The sequence below is a fragment of the Uranotaenia lowii genome, chromosome 1 (assembly GCF_029784155.1).
Source record: "Uranotaenia lowii strain MFRU-FL chromosome 1, ASM2978415v1, whole genome shotgun sequence".
Taxonomy (NCBI): domain Eukaryota; kingdom Metazoa; phylum Arthropoda; class Insecta; order Diptera; family Culicidae; genus Uranotaenia; species Uranotaenia lowii.
In genome coordinates, this window is record NC_073691.1 from 91,960,813 (window position 1) to 91,983,124 (window position 22,312).

The following is a 22,312-nucleotide window of genomic DNA, read 5'->3' on the forward strand; positions in this document are numbered from 1 at the left end:
TCAAGGTTGAAATTTATTTTTGGTTTTAGATATGACACTTTGCCATATTTGTGGGTACTCGTTTACGGGTTTTACAATCGATTAACAGTGAAAAGTATGAAAACCTTCAGAAATCTTCAAAAGGATGAAAGATTTTCAACAAAGATATTTCATTTTGATATCTGGGTGGATTATTAAAAAATTGGGCTAAAATGTAAGAAAAAAGACCAATTTGATTCCTAGTCCCAAAAAATTGTTCATGAAGTTCTCATACTGACTTAGTACAAAATACATATAAGTAACAAAATTTTCAAGGAAAGTGGGAGACATTTATTTTTCACTTTTCTTCAGGTTATTCTTAACAAATTTATGTAAAAGATTGATTTTTTAATGTAAATAAAGCATCCTGAACATTTATACACTCTACAATGTACAATGTTTAAGACCTACCGATGGATTATATAAAATTTGGGCTCAAATGAGAGGGGAAAGCTCCAGCTTTTGAACGGTGCAAAAATTAATGATGCTAGGTAATTGTCGATAAATAAAATGGTTCCATCAGAGACCTCGTAAAGGGTGATACGGTCAAAATTTGGTCAAGGGAAAACGCGTGTAAATCGGTGAAATCGTTTATTTAAAAAATCAAATTGAATTTCTTTTTTAAGTTCAATTAGTATGAAATTCAGGGAAAATATTCAGTTAGGCTTCCGCTTTTCCAAATCCGAATTGCCGGGCCTTACGCTTAACTCCTGCCATCAGATTTTGTACAGCCACCTTGTCCACCTTCTTCGCCGCAGAAAGCCAGTTTGCCTTGAACTGCTGCTCGTCCTTAGCAGTTTTTTTGGTCTTCTTTAGGTTCCGCTTGACAATAGCCCAGTATTTCTCAATTGGGCGGAGCTCTGGCGTGTTGGGAGGGTTCTTGTCCACCTACCACCTACACGTTGTTGGCGGCGTACCACTCCATGGCCTTTTTGTCGTAATGGCAAGATGCCAAATCCGGCCAAAACAGTACGGAACAACCGTGTTTCTTTAGGAAAGGCAGCAGACGTTTATTCAAACATTCTTTCACGTAAATTTCTCGGTTGGCAGTCCCGGAAGCTATGAAAATGCTGCTTTTTAAGCCACAGGTACAGATGGCTTGCCAAACCAGATATTTCTTCGCGAACTTTGACAGTTTCATGTGCTTGAAAATATCTGCTACCTTTCCCCTTCCTTTTGCCGTATAAAACTCCTGTCCCGGAAGCTACTTGTAGTCGGCTTTGACGTAGGTTTCGTCGTCCATTACCCCGCAGTCAAACTTCGTCAGCATCGTCGTGTACAGCCTCCGGGATCGCGCTTTGGCCGTCGTATTTTGTTTATCATCGCGATTTGGAGTCACTACCTTCTTGTAAGTCGATAGTTCGGCTCGTTTTTTGGCTCGATGCACGGTTGTAGACGATACACCCAGCTTATTTGCGGCATCTCGGAGAGAGAGGTTAGGGTTTCGCTTGAAACTACCGACAACTCTCTTTGTCGTCTCAGCGGCTTCCGGTTTTCGATTTCCCCTCGATCCAGACTTCCTGGCTGTCGACAAACGTTCCCCAAACACTTTAATTACATTTGTAACGGTTGATTGGGCAACTTTTAGCGATTTTGTCAGCTTTGCATGCGAGTTGCTCGGATATGACGTTAATATGACTAGGCCAAAATATGAAAAATCAGGCTTTTTTTAAATTCTATATTTTTCAGATTAAAGTTTGTCTTTTTTGTACCTTTATACACTTAAAGTCTTTTTTTTAATTGAACATCTTGAAGTTACAAATATTACTGTCATCGAAAAAAGTCACCTATTTTGCTTAATGCGAAATTTAGAATAGTTTTAATAAACTGTGTTGCAAACTTGTTACTATATCAAACGAAGGTTCAATAAATGAATAAATAAATAAATAAACAAATAGATCATCTTTATTATATTTTAAATCGATGGGTTCGTTTGTATATATAAACCTATTTAACTTTTCACATTTCGATGCCCGGATTGACAATAAAAAATCCATTAACAACCTACTTTTTCCAGTTTCACCACCTTCATTCCTTCAACGGTCAAACAATATTCATGCTTTAAATATTCAATTATGCGTCCCGTACACTTTAATCTAAGCACAAGAGCCGGCCACTCACTTTTGAAACCGATTTTTCGATTCGTTCTTTCCACAGAGAACAAAGCTACGAGAAACAGTTTCTGAAGGACTTCATCTATGTCGCCGCGGGATCTCCGGGAGCACGATTGGCCGCCTGGTTGCAGCCCGAATCGCGGCTCGATCCGAACAAATGTGAAATTAAAATGTCCCAGGAGCCGCTGCGCTGCGGTTGGCCTTCACACTTCATCATCGAAACCCGCGATCAGTATGGTGATGAAATCTTTGTGCCGGGAATTAAGGTAACAGTTGAAAAGCGAGCATACCAAATCTGATTTAAAATTCTTAACATTTTTTTTATCTCTTTCTCCAGATTGAGGTTAAGGCTTCGCTGGGCAGCAACATGATATCGGAAAGTAATCGCAAGTTACACATGAAATCACGCAACGATTCACTCTATCTGGGAGGAGTGGCACTCCCACCGAAGATCAGCTATGAGTGCACTTTTAAGGAGAAGGAAAAGAGCTGCCTAAAGGCGATAACCGCAATGAAACCTTATCAGCCCTACTCGTTTGAGGAGCTGCGCTACTGTAACACTATCCAGAACAAAACCACTGAGGTTTTGACCGCAAACGATCTGGGCAATAACACTTACGGTGTCTTCTGGACCCCAAGCGTTCCCGGGAACTACAGCCTAACGATCACCATCGATGGAGTTTGCGTGGAGGAAATCTACCGAGTTGATGTGATTGATGCCGGTCTGCCGCCGCTGTCTCAGGAAACCACCCTCAAGAAGGTGCAACCGCCGACCAAGTTGCGCAAATTCATCGCCAAGAATTCCGCCGGATTACGAGTGCGCCTACATCCCACGCTGCAGTCGGATCAGATCGGAATCGTCAAACCAAACGGAATCGTGTCGTACATCGATGAGGTAATCAAAAAATATTGTTGTCGTTATTGGATGGAAGGGTGTTTATTCCAATCTATCTCAGAATTAATGCGTGATGACACATTTCAGTAAAACACGTTTCGATTGGTTGTATAACTCCAACAGATAGATATGCAGATATGCAATCAACCAAACTCCACGCATTCCTGAATAAATTAGGTATTAGGTACTTCAATGCTTCCCAGGGATTTGCCAATTTTTTCAGTAAGAAAAATAAATAAATTGCATTGACAAATTGATTTTTCAAATGATCTAGAACAGAAATAAGGATTTACTGTTTGATAGAAATAGATTCCGCCATAAGAAAGCTTAAATAAGGGAGTTGAATTTAAATTCAATACTGAAAATCGTGTATGATTTTTTTCGATTGATAGGTTACTCCCTCAGCATTATGGTATTTATGTCTAGTGGAAGAATAGTTATTAGGTATCGGTTATTTATAAAAATTGCATGATTTTTTGGCCCTCGAAAATCACGTGAGGGTAACTACATGAATTTAGAAAAAAGTGTTGGTGGTCAGTAGTTTCAGAAACAGTTAAAACACGAAAAATAATTTGTTTCCTAGAACTAACCTTCTGAGACTCGAAGGAACCTTAGTTGGACAAGAAATATTTTAGAATTTTCTTTTCAAATGAAGTACAACTTGCTTCAAACCACATTTTTTACCTTTACAGAGGTTACTTTATTCTTAAAATACCCTGGACATGACCTCCCTAAAGCTTTTAAAAACCATAAAATTTAAAATAATATGAAGAATATTTATCATCGTAAACATTTCTTAAGTTTATCGGCCTTATCGGTGAAAAGTGATGTCCTTTTTGTGAGAACAGTTAAAACTTTTGCTCATACAAAAACCTTCATAAGCGAGAGTTTTTTTCGGGCTATGCTAAGAAATCAAAGAGATGTACATTTCCTGACTATAGTTTTGTTATCAAACTAATTTTCGATACCAAACTAACTATGTAATTTCAAAAGAAAGTGACTTCGTAACACCAAAATATTGTTATTGTACATTTATTTATGATTTGAGGTTCTTGGAGCCGCTGAAAACGCGCTTTTGAGTTGCTGTGTTTGGCCATTTCCCATATATTTTTTTGAAAATTTGTATTTGTATTTTGAATGTTAGAGTATGGAAAAAAATTATAAAAATCAGAAAAACTCACCAAATACTGTTTAAAATATGAGGAATTGTTTGGCATTATCAACTCAAAGTCAATCATTTTTGCCGGGGAACTGAAATGAGGGGAGAAAATTCATCTATGATCACGCAAATTGTGCAGCCAATGATTGAATTTGTGGTAATTTGTTGCAATTTGTTAGAGAAAATTAGAACGTTTGAGTTCAAATGAAAGAAACCAGGGCTCAGAGAGAGTGAAAATGTACTTATTGTGGCAATTTGTGAAGCAGTTGTGGTATTTTGATCATTACCACTTCAAATGCAAAGAATTCTCGCTAGATTTCAATCCCTTGATTTTTGTATTCATACCCCTTTGGCTCTGAATCTCTCATTTGACAGCAGTCATGGTTTTAGACCGGTGCACAGTGGTTTAAAACTCGAAAAAACGTGATCATGGGCTTTTTGATGCCTTAGATGTCAAAATAGCTTTATGACATGTTCTACAATGTTTCATTATTTTTAATTGTGCATATTTTGCCATTATTATTTTTCTGATCGATTCACCCAAAAGTGAGATATTTTTTCTATTTTTTGAATTTGTCATCCAATCAAAATTATGTGTTCTGAAAAGTTGTAGACAATACAATTTTAAAAAACTTTGTACAAGACTTTGAAGCTCTATCTCTCAAAACAACAGATTTATGGACATTTTTCTAAAAACTAACCTCAGAAAACGAAATTTTCGTTTAACTTTTTTCAAAGCGACTTTCGAGTCTTACTTTATATGAGAGAGTTGTAACAATTGTAAAAGTGCACAACTTCATTGAAGGTGTCAAGTTACTATCTTGACGTTAAATGGTACTTTTTGTGTAATAACGTTTTGAAATTGCATATTTTCATTGATCCATATCTCTAAAAGTTGCAAACTTATGAAAACAAAATTATATGTATTTGAAAGGCACATTCTTGAGCTTTAATGAACATATAATTTCATTTGTATGTATCAGGTTTTACTACTAAAATCATTTATCTGAAAGATGGTTGTTTTGAAGTTTTTGTTAAGCCAGTCTGGCAATCTCTTGCTGTTTAGCAAAAGGAAGGATGAAATTTTCTTTTTTTCTATTCCTACCGTTGACAAGTGAAGACGATAGTTCTTAATTTGTTAAGATTGAAGAGTTGGTCCTGTCGGTCCTAACGCTTCTAGCGTTAGTTCCATTATAGTTAGTAAATCATTTATCTGAAAGAAGGTAGTTTTGAAATAATGGGCATTTTGCGTATTTCATCGACACACATCTTTAAAAATGGTGCCCTTTTAACACGAAAGTGGCATAGGTGCATGATTTTGTAACCTTTAATTTTCATGGTTTTCTTTAAAGTTTTTTTCTTAATTCATAAAGTTTTATTTTTGGTTAAATAGTTGTGTAAGAGAGTAAATTAGAATGGAATATTAAAATTAATATTCATGATCGTCTTCTTCTGATTGTTCTAAATCAAGCATTTAGTTTGCATCGGCAACAAAGGAAAAATGTGGTCTTGGTTTAGATTTTCTTAGGCTTGTTATAAGAGGATCCAAAGATTCGAGCATCCGATGCATAAGGTCGATGTTTTTTGCTTGCCTTAAAAATTTTCGAGTGTGATGTTCTCTAAAATTTCGAATATCCTTATTCCTAGACTCTTGAACGTCTTCGGATGATTGCCCAATGGGTATTGAAAAGTGTTTCACGATTTAAGCCCAATGAAATAAAATTTTGTGAACTGCTGCGGGTAGGGTAACGGACTTATTTTGGACCGGGTACATATTTTGGACCACCTTTCAGCTTTTTTCCAGTATTTCCCTGATGAATCGTTTTAATCATGAAAATTTTGAACGCATATAGTTAAAGCTACTTCTTATGATTCTAATCATATCTAACATTCTATTTAACTAAAAAGGTAAGGGAGAGAAAATTTAAAATAAAGTTTTGAATTTTCACAGTTGGGCCAAATCAAGCCCATTTCAGGAGAACGTGTCATTACTGGAGACAACTTTCAAGAAGTTTTCTGTATAGCTGTGATGAATTTAACAACTACAAACATGTTCACTGTTATGATGAAACACTTGAAAACTTGTTTGCAAGCTCGAAGAACCAAAAAAACTTGTTTTGTTAGCAATTTGACCCATGTCGAAAATAGGTCCTATTTAATTCTTTAGGGACTTATTTTGGACCACTCAACATAACCTGGGTATTATACATGCTGTTAAAAGCTCATGAACTTAATAAGACGTTGTACGACGATATGAAAAGAATTTTGTACACTATTTCAAAGGCTTATAAAAAGGCAAATTAGGAATTTTGGCATTACTTTATTTAATCAACTCGTTAAAGCCCAAACCCACCTTTAGACGGGGTTCACTTCAATCGGCATAAAACCAAGCCAATCATTGTTTTAACTTACCTTTTGTGTTTTAAACCACAATAATCTAACAATCCACACTAATGGCAACTGTTTGATAAGCAGTTGTTAAAAGTTACAGCTTAAAGAAGTTTAAAAACATGAAAATGCACCAATTTTTTAATAAGTCACTATTTTTTATGCTCAAGCTATTTTTTATGTTTAATGAAATACTATTGACAGTTTGGTCTAAAAGTAACAACCATTCAGGGTTGATTTTCTAGAAACAAATAAACTTGGTTAGGTAGAAGAGACGAAATGTAAACCCTGCATAAGGGAAGGGTTCGGAAAAAACGAGAACAAATCGGCAAATATGCAACGAGTTTAATTTATGTAAAATTGAAATATCTCTAATAACAGTAGAACAGTTTTGACAAAAATATATTCAAATATAGCTATGAGATAGTCTCAGTATGTTTCAAAGCTTGAGAAAAAATTGTTTAAATGTTTAAAAATTAATAGCGAATAAGTACTAAGAATCTAATTTTTCATTTTGGTTATGCAATATTTGAAGAAAGAAAAAACTTTTAAAAATCTACTTCGACGATCATTTTTTTCGTAAAACATAATTTTTTTCAAAGGTAAAACTAAACTTTCGTGAACTTTTCAGCTTAAAAAATTTGGCTTTTAAATGTTTAAAGAGATCGAATAATTCTCGCACATTTTTGTCTTTTTTTGGAATCTATGTATTCTACAGAACTGATGCCAAACCAAATCTGCTAAGGTTTTGGAAGTCAAAATACATCTATTGATGTCATGGAGTTGATGATGTCAGACTTTCTTTACTTATCATTATGTCACCCGAAGGAGATTGCGTTCTAAAAATTGACTATAAATATCCTAAGATCAGCCAACTGGCCAATATTTAACACTACAGAACAAATTTCGTCGAGATTGCAGTGATGTCGGGATTTTCAAAACATGAACATGAAACACAATATTTAACGGAGGAGTATTTTGGTTTTTACACTAATCTTTTCGTAAATTATTATTTTAAAATATAAGAAGAAGGAAAAAAAAGGTTATAGTAAGAAATATTCAACAAACAAGTGTACCTTAATAGAAGCTGGGGAAAAGTTGAAGAAAGTTAGTTCAGGAATGAATTAACGTGAACAAACCATACTTGATCATAAGAATAACAAATGGAAAAATTAACTGAATCATTCGTATAATTACGTATCGATCGCTGTCGTAAATATAAAAAAAAATGAAAAAAAACGTATTAAGTTTAGGGGTGGTCCAAAATAGGTCCAAAGGGTGGTCCAAAATAGAAACCTGGTGGTCCAAAATACCGACCAGTCTAATGATATAAGAAACGAGTTTTTAGTCTTAAATCTTGTTATTTTACAACAAACGACGATATGTTTGGATAGAAAAAGCCCTGATCTTCGTAATGAACGGATAAAGCAGTCAAAAATTGTAACATGTACTTAATTAACTCAGATAATAGCATAGCCACTTCCCAAAGCGGTCCAAAATTGGTCCGTTACCCTATATATGTAATACCACGGATACAAATTGACTAGTTTCATGGCCGTTTCCTTAGAAAACTTATCGAATTTTTCCACATTTATTTTCTGGCCAGAAGCAAAAACTTGCAGAATAACACCGCATCGTTGGATGACTTCCAAATCTATACCTTAAATATTAAAAGTCAATACAGAAAAAAACAAATCGTACTCTATAATTACCAGTGATTTCTGCAGACTTTTCAGATTCTTGAAAAAAAACCTTGCTGTATTGCCATCAGTTCTTTCAGATAAATGATTTACTAACTATTATGGAACAAACGCTTCTAGATAGGGCCAACTCTTTAATCTTAACAAATTAAGAACTGTCGTCTTCACTTGTCAACGGTAGGAATAGAAAAAAAAAAGAAGATTTCATCCTTCCTTTTGCTAAACAGCAAGAGATTGCCAGGCTAGCTTAACAAAAACTTCAAAACTACCATCTTTCAGGTAAATGATTTTAGTGGTAAAACCTGATACATACAAATGAAATTATATGTTCATTAAAGCTCAAGAATGTGCCTTTCAAATGCATATAATTTTGTTTTCATAAGTTTGCAACTTTTAGAGATATGGATCAATGAAAATATGCAATTTCAAAACGTTATTACACAAAAAGTACCATTTAACGTCAAGATAGAAACTTGACACCTTCAATGAAGTTGTGCACTTTTACAATTGTTACAACTCTCTCATATAAAGTAAGACTCGAAAGTCACTTCGGAAAAAGTTAAACGAAAATTTCGTTTTTTGAGGTCAGTTTTTAGAAAAATGTCTAAAAATCTGTTGTTTTGAACGATAGAGCTTCAAAGTCTTGTACAAAGTTTTTTAAAATTGTATTGTCTACAACTTTTCAGAACACATAATTTTGATTGGATGACAAATTCAAAAAATAGAAAAAATATCTCACTTTTAGGTGAATCGATCAGAAAAATAATAATGGCAAAACATGCACAATTAAAAATAATGAAACATTGTAGAACATGTCATTAAGCTATTTTGACATCTAAGGCATTAAAAAGCCCATGATCACGTTTTTCGAGTTTTAAACCACTGTGCGGTGGTGAGCAACCTTTCGAAGCAACAGGCCACTTCAAACTGAAATTATATTATTATTGAGGTAATAATAGTTTGCAGAGCTTTATTTTTCATGACGAATATTTTTTTACAAAAACATAACTGATAATGGATAGGATTTGGAAGATTGCATAGACTATTTTTTAATATAAGCTGAAATTATCTAAATGTATTAATTGATTTGAAATGTTTAGCGAATATTCCTTTTACAAAAACGTAACATTATTTACTTCCCTTTTGTTTAAAATCAACAAAATTTTAAAAGTCCTTCTATGGTTCGTAAAAATATTTTAACCGTTTTCTGAAAAAAAAAAACCCCTTTTTTCGAACCGATGCGATGGTGTTTTTCGTCATCGCTTACATTTAAACCCAGACAACCAGAAGTCGTATTTTCTTTTACAGATTACATCGTATAGAATGTTATTTATACTCATTTTCTTATATCTGCACTTACAATGTGCGGTACATGCATATTCTTTATCATATTTAAAAGCATTGCATGACTTTATTACGACAAGAAGTATTTATGTATATATGAACTCGACCTTTGTGTACGACAATTCGCACAAAATCCCTGAAACGACCGATATACGGTGATCAGCCGTGATTGAGAGATTTTGTCGTGCTATGCATAAAATAATTCGAAATAAAAAACGTATATAACTGCATTGATTCGTAATAATGTGCATGCAATCGTATACCTTTGCAAATTAATTCACATGTCTGATTTTCGTAAAACGTATTTGCTGGCAATCGTAAAAGAATACAAAAAAGTTCAATAAAATCGTTTATGCTAATGGGACATCGATGATTGGAATCGTATTAAAGGAGGCATCAAAATGTTGGTCTATTTTTAGACCATCGATGACGTGTTCTACGATTTAAAAGATTTAAGTTATAGAAATATACGATTTGCTTTTGGTTTAATGCCTTTGAAGCAAATCCCCTTAAATTTATATATTCCAGATAGCGTCGAGGAACCATCATGAGCTGCTGATCGAATCGTCAGGGGATCAAGTCCAGGCGCTAACAATAAATTCATGAACGTGGAAAAAAATCAGCGATCAGGCAAATAATCAATGTGTACGATATAAACTTGAATTTGACAGCAAAAAACACATTTCTTTGAAACAATCTTATTTTTATTATTTTTGGGGATGAATAAACCAATTGGTTTAAAATTCCAAAAAAAAAAATATTTTTTTTCAACTGGCGGAAAATGAGAGCCCTGCCGTCAAGTCGCAAAAGACGACCAAAAAAGTCCCCAAACTTTCCATATTGTTACGAAAAATGTCGTATATTACAACCTCAATCATCTATATGATGATGTGAATTGTCATAGTATATTCCAAAAAGAATCAGGGTAGTCGTAAATGATGCGCATGACAAGTCGTGCAAATCGTAATTTAATACAATCCAAATCAAGAATATGTTTGCTAATGTACCTATATGGCCTCCAAAATGATACGTATATACTGGTTTTGCTACATTATTTACGATATGTTTACACGTATATTTGTACGTATATTTGCGTTGCAAATTCGAAATACCCACCAAATGGTTGTCTGGGAAAGTTTCATGGAGCTTAACCATAGCTGTTTTTCTGTGCCCTTTTCCGAAAAGTTTTTTCTCAATTCATTTAAATTTGGTCGTGAGGCCTAAATTCATTTTCTTTTATTTATTTGAAGTTCCTTATGAAATTGCATTGAGATGTTGAACAAGGTTTCAAAATCATGAAAAATTCATAATTTCACAGATTTTTAATCAGATTTGTCTATGTTGCAGTTAACATGTTGTTTCTAGAATTTTTTTACAGTTTTCATATTTTTTTAATTTAAATTTAGAAACCACTGGGATAGGCTTTCTAAGGCTGAATCATGAAAATCTCATGACTTTGGTAATGCGGATTACTAATTTTGAAGTAAAATGACTCTATTTAATCAATGTTTGGCATGATGATTAGCCTGAAAATAGCATCGCACATAACACAAGACAACAAAATTCACATTTTTCCAAGATGCAAGGAATCTCAGAACTGAATTTGACTTATTCGGGGGCGCTGAATCCAAGAATGCAATAAGTTTTTTTTGTCAGCTTTAGTATTCGAGATAACTTTTAAAAAGGGCGAACACGAAAATATTGCGACACCGAAAATGTCACGCCAATTTTCTTATAATTTTTACAAACAAACCAAAATTTTAGGGCAGCTTTATACATATATTCACTTCAAAAATCAAAAGGAAAGTTAATCGATGAAGCTTTGAGTGTAAAATTGAACACATTTTCGATCGACGCCCTCCATCAAAACCTTTACAGTGTCATCCGGTACCAGTTTCTCAGTTTTTTTTTCCATTTCCTTAGCATATCCTTCTCGTCTTTGGTTGTCTTTTTGTTCTTCCGAAGTTCCCGCTACATGATTGCTCAGTAAGTACTGCTCCACCGGGTGCAGCTCCGGACAGTTTAGCGGGTTCATGTCCTTTGACACAATATGGACAGAATTTGCCTCATACCACTCCAGGACACTTTTAGAATAGTGGCATGATGCCATATCTGGTCAAAATAGCGGAGCTTCGTCGTGCTGATGCAAGAACAGCAAAAGGGGCTTCTCGAGGCATTCAGATTTGTAAATCTCGCCATTTACTGTGCCCTTTGTCACTGAAGGCTCACTGCTCAGTCCGTAAGAGTAGAAGGCCTACCAAACGAGATATTTGGAGGCGAACTTCAACATTTTCTTCTTCTTAAATTTGTCGTCCACATCAAACTTGCTTTTGCCAGTGAAAAACTCCAACCACGGAGTTTACTTAAAATCGGCTTTTATATGCGTTTCGTCGTCCATCACACAGCAGTCATATTTTATAAGCATCTTTTCGTAGAGCTTTTGTGCCCGAATTTTAGTCGTCGATTGTTTCCGCTCGTCGCGGTTTGGGAAGTTACATAGAAGTTGTTTTCGGAAATTTCAGCCTAGCGGTCGAAACTTCCATGATGTGACCCTCAATTTTTATATATGTTTGAAATGATTTATTTTTCGCAATTTTAAAAAGTTATTAAATAATTTAAATACGCCAAAGCGATAAGAAGGTATGGGAACTCTGAGATGACATCTTTTCGGTTTTTTTTTCGTTCGCAGCAGAATCCAGACGTTCGGATCAGTTTTATAGATCCAGAAACTAGAATAAATTTCCTAAACAATGAATCCAAAATCCTGAAAATCGGTTTATTTGTTTATTTGTTTATTTGTATAAAAAATCAACGGATCACATGTTGATCCAAATGATAACTTAATCCTAATTCACTTTCTAAATTTAAAATCCACTCGACACAGTTCTAGACACGTCTAATATTTTCCTTCGGAACACGTTTCTCGAAACGTCAAAGTCAAAATGCTCAGCAAAATGATTAAAAGTTTTTAAGATTCCCACAAAAGCACTGTTGGCCCCATAGTTGTTCAGACGAATGGGAACGTAAAGCTGCAAATGCTGGTTTCTTAATCCTCGGGGTCGTACACTAAGAGGGACAGCCTCCAGCAGCGTGGGAGAGTCAATTCTTGATGTCAGCAGGTCAGCCACAACCAGAGCTCGAGTAGCGTTCCTACGAACTTGAAGCGTATCCAAATCTATGAGGCGGCAACGATTTTCGTAGCTTGGCAGACGAAACGGATCGTGCCAATTCAGGTGACGTAGTGCATACCGCAGGAAGCGCCGCTGGATAGCCTCGATTCGTTCAGCTCCGTTCTGATAGAAGGGGCACCAGACAGCTGATGCGTACTCGAGGATGGAACGAACTATGCAGCAATAAAGACTTTTAAGGCAGTACACGTCTTTAAAGTCTTTGGCCATGCGAAACAGGAATCCAAGGTTTCTAGAAGCTTTGTCAACAACATAGTTCGTGTGAGTCTTGTACTCCAGCCGTTGATCGAGGATAACTCCTAGATCGTTGATGTGTTCGACTCGGGTGATGGTATCGCTTCCAAGGATGTACTCAGCATGAAGAGTGTGCCGCTTACGGGAAAATGTCATAACCGAACATTTGCTGCGGTTCAAAGGCAGGCAGTTAATGTCGCACCAGTGAGCAAATTCGGAAAATTGCTGCTGTAAAAAGTCGATGTCGTCTTGGTTGTTTATGGCGTGAAAAAGTTTGAGGTCATCAGCATAAGCGAGTTTGGTGCCGTCCAGAAGCGAGAGTGCGTCATTGAAGTAGATTACGAAAATTATCGGTCCTAAATGGCTTCCTTGGGGCACACCTGAAGGGGCAGGGAATTGCCTGGAGAAGGATTCACCAGTTCGAACGGATAATTTCCGTCCCATTAAATAACTCCGGAACCAATCCAGAAGAGATCCACAGAATCCTAAGCGTCCGAGCTTTGCAATAGCAATATCATGGTTCACCTTGTCGAACGCAGCAGAGAGATCAGTGTAAATGGCGTCAGTTTGGGTCTTACTGGCAAAGCAGTCTTGAATGAAAGATGTGAAGCTCAGTAAGTTGGTAGTTGTGGATCGTTTAGGCATGAATCCATGCTGGTCGTTGGAAATGTGAGGCTTGCAGAACGAGAAAACAGGATCCATAACAACCAGTTCAAAGAGTTTGGATATCGCGCATAGAGCTGATATCCCACGATAGTTGCTAACATCTCGCTTGTCCCCTTTTTTGTGGACAGGAAACATATGAGCTTCCTTCCACAATGAGGGAAAAATTGCGTTGTCCAGCGATGATTTAAAATGAAAAATATATTTGATGGGAGTCAGCAAATGTGGCATAAAACGTTTTAAAAAAGTTGCTGGTATACCGTCCGGGCCCGTAGAGGTTGAATTTTTCAACTTTGCTGTCGCTTTCAAGATGGCTGCATCTTCAATAAGGAATCCATTCAAAGATGAACCTAGAGGTAAAATATTCCGGACAGCCAGGGTCAGTTGCTCTGAAGAAATGCCCTCAGTTGTAAAGACGCTTGAGAATTTCCCGGCGAAGAGCTCACAAATTTCGGGGTCGGAATCAGCTGTGTTGTTGTCCAGAAACATGTGGGACGGGAGCCCTGTTTCTTTCCGCTGATTTTTTACGTGCTTCCAAAATTTTTTCGGACTGGTCTTGAAGTTTCGCTGTAGCCGATTAAGATAATTTTGGTAGCAGCGCTTACTGGTCTTTTTATATGCCGAGTTCAGTTTGCGGTATTCGTTCTGAGCGTAGAGCGACTTGTGCTTGTTATAGTTACGAAGAGCACGTTTTTTAGCTGTCTTGAGTTGCCGCAGTTCTTTAGTGACCCACGGAGTCCGTAGATTAGCACCTACGCTGCGTTTCGGAACATGGCGATCGATGGTGTAACTAAGGATATTCGTAAATGTCTCTGCAGCTGCGTTGGGATCAGAAAGATCGAGCTCGACTTCCCATTCAATGGATTCCAGTACCCGCGATATAGCTTCGAAATCCATATTCTTGAAATCTTTATAGTAAGACGTTTTCTCAATGGGAGAATATAACCTAGCGGCACCGAGTGAGACCACTAGAGCTGGATGATGTAGGACAGCTTTGACGAGTGGAGCGGGAGCTAAATTGATCGTCGGAATCCTGAACCCTTCGTTAACAAAGCAGAGGTCAAGCATCCTGCCGTTCTCGTTTTCAATGTTATTTATCTGACGTAGAGTCGCTGTGCTTAAGGCATCTAAGTAGACACTGCAGGGCGCCGTGAAAGAAGAACGCGCAGGATCTGGAAACAGAAAGCCGCCTTGTGAAGAGCACCATTTCAAGCCAGGCATGTTGAAGTCGCCGATGACGAGGATGTCATCTTCAGGAGAGCAAATGGAACTGACTTTGAAGAGGCAACGTGAAAAAGAATCGGCTACAACCAGGTCACTGGAACGATCAGGAGGCACGTACACTACGCAAACATAGAGTTTCCGATCTCCAAGATCGATGCGGGTCCAAAGAATTTCCAGATTAACCCAAGAATCGTCTTCAATAAGCATGGCGGGGAGTTTAGATTTAACGGCAAGTAACACACCGCCTCCGGTCGACTTTTTGCTGTTGAGTGGACTTCGATCACAACGAAACACTGCGTAATCAGAGCCGATAACCTGACTAGATAGAGTGCGGTCGTTAAGCCATGTTTCGGTAAAGGCGATAATGTCGTAGCAGGAACACGAAGTGGCGAGGAAATAGTCAATCAAGCAAGAATTGACACCACCAACATTCTGATAGTAAATGTTAATCGAGTCGGCTGATTCAGAAGCACAACGAGAACGATGATCACTGGAAAGGCAAATTCCATCAGGCGGAGAAGGACTGTCGGTGATATAATACTTGCCAGATAACGCAGGCTGGAGACGGTTAACATATGTCATCAGGGGAACGCTTGCAAACTCTATTGACCCGAACGGCTAATGTGTATTTTTTTCGGCATGCCAGTTGGGGCACTTCCGGTGACCACCGGAAGTTGATTTTTCTACAGATTATGTATTTTGTGGTTTTAGTAATATGTTCCAAGTTTCGTATTTTTTGGATGTTTTTTTCAAAAGATTTATGACGATTTTAAAGTTTGCTTCGGGTCATACTGACCCGAACGGCGTGGGAAGGTTGAGTGAGAGAAAATCTCATCTTTATTTGACAAAATCTTGTCATCTACAACAATAATGAAAAAAGTAATATGCATAAAATTGTTTAAGTAAAGGCCAATTCGATCGATAGATTCCTAAATACAGCATTTTTATATTCCAGATGGAGAACGATGACGGCCTCTGGGTACGACTGTCAACAGAATCCATCCGAGAGCACTGCACCTCCAGCTGGTTCCCAACCGAGGCCTGGTGTTTGCAGTACAACCAACATCTCGGCAAGACGTTGCTGCACCCGATTCTGGAATCGAGCTCAACGAAAGCCCTGATGGAACAGGTAGACCAAAGCAGTCCCACAACTTCTGATGCTAACGAAGAAAATGAGAATACTATTGATTATTTTGATTTTATGAAGACGGACCGTCCCGCCACGGATGAGGCTTCTTCGTCTGCCATCAATGACGAGGATCCGGCCACCGTGGCCGCGGCCGTCAAGTTGCTCCAGATAACGGAAGCTTCGGGTAACACGTCCGTTGTGACGGTATCGGCCGACGATAGCCCGATGAATTCTGCCGCCGGTGCCAACATTAACATTGGTAACTTGAATCAGAGCAATATTGGCGCCGCCATTGCTGGAGTCGTCGGCGGTGGGGCCAAAAAGATGCAGGCGCTCCAGAAATGGCTCAAAGGTGATAGCTTTGAGGAAAACGAGTCGCCCAAAAAGCGTAAAAGTGATTGTCCCGGCGGTGGCGATTTACGGGGCAATGGCAATCGGTCGTTCGATCGAAGCAGAAGCGTTAGTCCGGAGATATTTTCATGTAGGGTTATCATGGTCTATAATAGGGTAGGAAATATTCTACTAATAGATATTCTTTTCAGTGCGACGATGTGACTCGTCCAGCAGTTCCAAGTCGGATGCCTCCAAAAATCTACAGAACAAAGGAACGCTCAAATCAGATATCAGTATGGATGTAAGTATGGTTCAGTACATAAGAAGACTGCCTTAGAACCATGGCAAATTATACCAACATCTTTTTCATTCTCAAGGATCGCAAATCATCGGAAAATCTCGCTCCAGCGGATGCTAACTTCGCCTCGGGAATCCCATTCGGGAACCGCTCTCTGAAAATAGAATCTAAAGAACTCCCGAAGCGAGCCCTATCGCCATCGATTGCTGAAACTCTGCGGGCAGTTTTCGCCGCCTTCCTCTGGCACGAGGGATTGGTTCATGATGCGATGGCCTGTGCCTCGTTCCTCAAGTTCCATCCCAGTATCTCGAAGAAGGAGAGTGAAAACATGCCCGTAGGAAATCCGCATGAGCATCTGCTAACCCGCGAGCAGAAGGTTCTCCAACGGCATTCGGTTGAAATCTCCAATGCCGGGACTTATCTCAACATCCGACCTTCGACGTTGGAAACGTTAGCAAAAATTGGAAACTGCTGTGTGCACAACCGGAAGCTGAGGAACCGCAATGTAAGCCTGTAGTAGTGGTTGTGGTGTGAATTCGTAATTGATATGCTCAGTTTCACTTTCAGATGGACATTTTTTCCTCCAAGGAGGGTGACTATCCACAACCAAGTGCTCTACCGCCAGCCTTGCGGTGCCTTGTATACGTTTGGGATCAACTTTGTTGCAATTTCATACATTTGGTTGAAACTAACTCTAACGATAAGGAAAACGATTTGTAAGTATTGAAGACAAACGGGTAGAAATAATCAATTTAAACCCCTTTCTTTATAACAGTAGTTCGTTGAAGTCGAACAAATCAGGAGAGGAAAAGACGACGGTAAATTTGAAAAATCAGAGTCAAAAAAAGGTTGAAGATGGCTGTTGGTGTGAGCTTTGTGATGTGTTTTTACCGATTCCGGTTACTTATCACATGCGCATCGTCCATCCCGGCTGCGGGAAGTACGCCAAGGGAAAAGGATACAACTCGATCGGTGTTTACTGCGAGGGATGGGCGGGCAACTGTGGAGATGGAGGACAGGGTGTTTCGAGTTGGTACCTGATGTGTGAAAAATGTCGACAAAAGTAAGATTTGGCAAACAAATTCAAAGATTTTTTCTTAAACGAAAATACTTTTTCAGATATGTTAATTCAGCAAAAGTTTCCAACAATATAAACGGAGCTGTTCCGGTTGTCACCAAAATAGATGGAGGTTCAAACATTCTTTTGGGTTTCGGTGCGGAGTCTACCATACCGTCGGAGCTTTTTACCATTATGAAGGAGAATTCGTTTTTCCTGCTAGAACTGAACTCGTACAATGGAGGTAATTTTCCAACTATTGATATTTACTAAGCCATAGATTGAGAAAAAATGGCGAACTACCCTGACAGAAAATAGCTATATTTTTCACGATAGGTCATCAATATAGCGCGTTTCATTATTAGCTGTGGTCCTAATCGTTTCAATAAGTTAAGTGATTTTTTTTTAGTTTCCATAATGTAACACCTGCAAAATAAAATTGAACGAAGATTACGCGAGGAAATGTATCATCCAGATTGAAATTTTATTCTAAAGAAGTTCTCCACGCATGATCGTCCGGAGCGGAATCCAGCTTGTTGCCGTCGGAGTGTAGCGTCGATTTTCTCCTGGGACCCTGTTCAGGATCACTTTGCAGAGTACTTTGAGGGTTGTACAGATCAACGTTATGCCTCGCCAGTTACCGCACTCTGTCAGGTCTCCTTTCTTCGGGACCTTTACGAGGATACCCTGCATCCAGTCGGCCGGAAATGTTACAGTATCCCAGATGTCAGCGAAAAGACGGTGCAACATTTGTGCTGACAGGGCAGGGTCGGCTTTCAGCATTTCAGCAGGGATGCAATCGATCCCAGGTGCTTTGTTGGATTTCATGTTTTGATTGCCGCTTCTATTTCAGCCAGCGAGGGCGCTTCCGAGTTGCGGCTTACTGTTGGCGCTTCGAGCTGCAGGTTCTGTTGGCCATCGCTATTCGTGATTCGGACGAGTTGTTCGAAGTGCTCAGTCCATCGTTTGAGCTGATCTGTTCGATCGGCCAATAACTGACCTGCTCGGTCTTTCAGCGGCATTCTTACATTAGTCCTTGCACCACTGAGGCGGCGAGAAATGTCATAAAATAATCGGATATCTCCATTGGCGGCGGCTCTTTCTCCCTCTTCGGCTAGGAAGTTTGTCCAGGCTCTCTTGTCTCGTCTACAAGCTCGTTTAACTGCCTTTTCCAGCTCCGCATATCGTAAGCGGCGGCTGCTTTGGCTGACCCGGTACATGCCTGCTCAATTCCGATTTTCGCCTTTCTCCGATCATCGATCATCCTCCAGGTTTCATCCGACATCCATTCACTTCTTCTTCCACAAACTTAACCGAGAGTACCATGGCTCGTCGTGATAAAGGCATTCTTGATTCTACACTAGGGTTACCATATCCTTCAACGCCAAAAAGAGTACGTTGAAATCATATTTCATATATTTTTAGGAGAAACGGGAGAAACCAGGAAATTTAAGGCCATTTAAATAGTTGCTATAGTTGCTAGTTATGTGACTTACCTGGCAGTTATGATTTTTTTGAAAAAACATTACAAACTGAAAGTTATCGTTTTTAGTTTTCCTCATTTTCTTGTAAATTTCTAGTGAAAAGCCCTTTGGTCATTGGATTATTCGAAGAGATAGAGATCGTAAACATGAGAAAATGTTGCATTTCAAAAAGAGTTTAAATTGCTGTTGTGCTTTCGCCAACTGTTTGTTCGCTAATTGCATATTCGAAGGCACTGATTGCCTGCACAGTTTATATCGACGCCTGGAAGAAGCTTTTCTCAAAAGCGGTTTAAAACTATCGAATTTGTTGAAATTTACTTATTGAAAAGTACTGCTGATGAAATAGAAAATTTGTTTTTAACGAAAAATTTAGATTTTAATCGATTTGTGATGATTTCCATTTGAATCATCGTTTGGAAAACTTAACAAAGTAGAGAAACCTGAAATATCGTGCCATGATTGCATAAAGTGCGGCATTTCTTACGGACTTCTTGTACATATAGGAACACAAACTTAAAAACTGGAAGAAATATTATAGCGCCAGCACTAAATTTTACTTCGGAAGTCCGGACTTCCGATCCCGAACTTACTTCCGAACTTTTGATAGTTGTGTTCAAAAAAATAACAGTGTATTATATGCAACGTTGCCACACATAAATTTGTATCCACCAGAGTATCTCTACATACATTAAGCGGGCCACAGACTACTAACATTGGTACAAATGCGATGAAATTTTGTCGCTGTGAACACGATTTGCATCGTGTATGGCACTGCTTGTATGAGCGCCCAAACGGTTTGAGTAAAATCGGTCGGGATCGAAATGTTTTGTACAAACCACCACTTTCTGCCGGGGTGGAAATGTTTTTTTTTTGTTGCTGTTGCTGTTTTCGCCAGCAATCGTTTGTGTTCGCGTGAAATATCCCAACAAACACTTTTTGCTGAATAAACGCTGAAAAAATATCGTGCGTGGTTCAATTTTTAATCAGCAATCTGGCTGAAAGAAGACCTCAAAAATTCACTAATTCACGTGTCTTCAGCCTTTAATCATCTTGATCTGGAGAAGTTATTCAGCAAACGTCATTATACGTCAATTGACGGATCAACCAAAAAAAAGAACCAAACCAAAGTAATAAAGACCAGTGTCTATCCGAAATCCGATGTTTGGCGCCCACTTTTTCCCCTCTGGTGTTGTTTTTTTTTTCGTTTCAACTGCCCCGACTTTCAAATCTCCGGCTTGTTGGTCGCATGCCGCAGTACGCAGAACCAATCATGAAGTCTGCGGCGCGATGAAAATATGTCGATCTTAAGCAACATGCCTCTCAACCGAAGGTTTTTTTTTAGATAAGTGTGAGAGAAATGATCTTTTATTTCAGTTTTGGGCATCAAAAATAAAATTAGTGAGAAAATTTACTCTTTATTCCAGAATTAAGCTAAATAAGAAATCATAAAAGATAATCTCATTGCATAAGGAAAACAAAAATTCCCCTCTCATTCCAATCAAGCCGCCATCATGCAGGGCAATTTTACCACAGTTCACAGTCTGTCAAATTCCAATGGTAGCGAATGGTTGAACAAAGGCTGGAAAAGTGTTATGGAAGCAACTCTTCAAATCCTGCCATTGGCTGCAATGAGACTTCTTTAAACGCTGAAACATGGTTATAGTTAGTCTTTATTCAACCATTAAGCTGAAGCAGCAATTACGCTTTAGCTCAGCTTTTGTTCAACGAATTGCCGTTCTTAAGCAGCCAAAATGTTTATTGGGATACTCTTACGGGCAAGAATGAGATACACATACGATTCAAATGAATTTGTGGCAACGTTGATTTTATGTGAATTTGAAAACAGAAAATTTCTTGGCGTACGCTTAAATGAAACGACTCAATATGTTTTGGTCGGAAGGCAGCCATGATGCCAGTTTACCAACGACGTTTATAAATTTTTTATCTAAACGCACAATAAGTTTGTTTCTCTGATAAAATGTCTTTCAACAAAAAAAGAGTACAAATCACAAGGTTTCACAAAAAGAAAAGTACGCTCATTTCTTGATCGAAAAAGAGTACATGTACTCTTAAAGAGTACGTATGGTAACTCTATTCTACACCACTGTTCTTCGACTGTTCCGTCTGTCGGCAGTTCCGAGGCTCGGGATTCAAACTGTTCAACGTATGCCCTTTTCACCTCTGGATTCTCCAAACGGCGGACGTCGTATCGACATCCGACTTTCTCCTGTCGCCGCTGGACACGCGCGACTCTCAGTCGTATCTCACCAAGGACGAGGTGATGGTCAAATGCAATGTCTGCGCTTCGTTTGTTGCGGACATAAAGAAGGCTCCTTCTTCATTTTCCGCTGATGCAGATGTGGTCAATTTGATTTTCTGTTCGGCCATCTCGGGATACCCAAGTGACCTAATGTGCTGGTCGATGGGGAAAGAGCGACCCACCGATCACCATGTTGTTTTTGCCACAAAATTCTACAGCTCTTCGTTTTCGCTCATCTGCCCTAGGCCACGGCGCACCATGATGCGCTCAAGGTACTGATTGTCGAAGCGAATCTTTGCGCTGAAGTCGCCCAAATCGATTTGAATGTCACCCTTCGGAATTTTCTCTACCACGCTGTTCAGTTCCAATTCCTGGATTTTTAATTCAGAAGTTTAGAAAGCAAACATGTTTACAATTATCCTCTTTTCTAGGTCTCATAAACAAATCAACCAATAATGCCACTGAAGCAACCAACTTGCAAGAGCACGCCAATAACAGTCGTTATAAAACAGTCGATTTGAATGACTCATATGATTCCAGCTATTATTTCGACGACAGAAATATCAACTGGAGTGGAAGTGGTAAGCGTTACTGGAAATTTTGCTATCCTTGGTCTCAGGATCTTTCTAATCTGCCCGATCAATTTCTAGCTAAAAAAGAATCCGGCCGTAATTTGTACGAGTCATCGTCCGAACTGATGTGGCCACCGCCTGAGCTGCTCTCCTGTATGGACACGTTAGGTGTTAAAACAAACAACGACCTAACGGCCTACGATCTGCTCGGGATGAACATGAACGATATGCATGCGTATGATTTTAGGGTGT

General features: G+C 38.5%; 1 protein-coding gene across 5 annotated transcripts in view; it reads left to right on the plus strand.

Moving 5' to 3' along the window:
* Positions 1–22,312, plus strand: part of LOC129740122 (E3 ubiquitin-protein ligase highwire) — a 151,994-nt gene that overhangs the window by 114,120 nt on the left and 15,562 nt on the right. For 2 of the 5 annotated variants that reach the window (XM_055731724.1, XM_055731727.1), the window contains exons 22-31: positions 2,176–2,398; positions 2,470–3,027; positions 15,883–16,537; positions 16,599–16,690; positions 16,767–17,192; positions 17,243–17,403; positions 17,463–17,750; positions 17,807–17,988; positions 21,920–22,069; positions 22,139–22,308. In XM_055731724.1, the coding sequence (XP_055587699.1) occupies positions 2,176–2,398; positions 2,470–3,027; positions 15,883–16,537; positions 16,599–16,690; positions 16,767–17,192; positions 17,243–17,403; positions 17,463–17,750; positions 17,807–17,988; positions 21,920–22,069; positions 22,139–22,308 (2,905 nt within the window). The remainder of the gene's footprint in view (positions 1–2,175; positions 2,399–2,469; positions 3,028–15,882; positions 16,538–16,598; positions 16,691–16,766; positions 17,193–17,242; positions 17,404–17,462; positions 17,751–17,806; positions 17,989–21,919; positions 22,070–22,138; positions 22,309–22,312) is intronic. The other 3 variants (XM_055731729.1, XM_055731725.1, XM_055731728.1) reach the window with 3 other exon arrangements.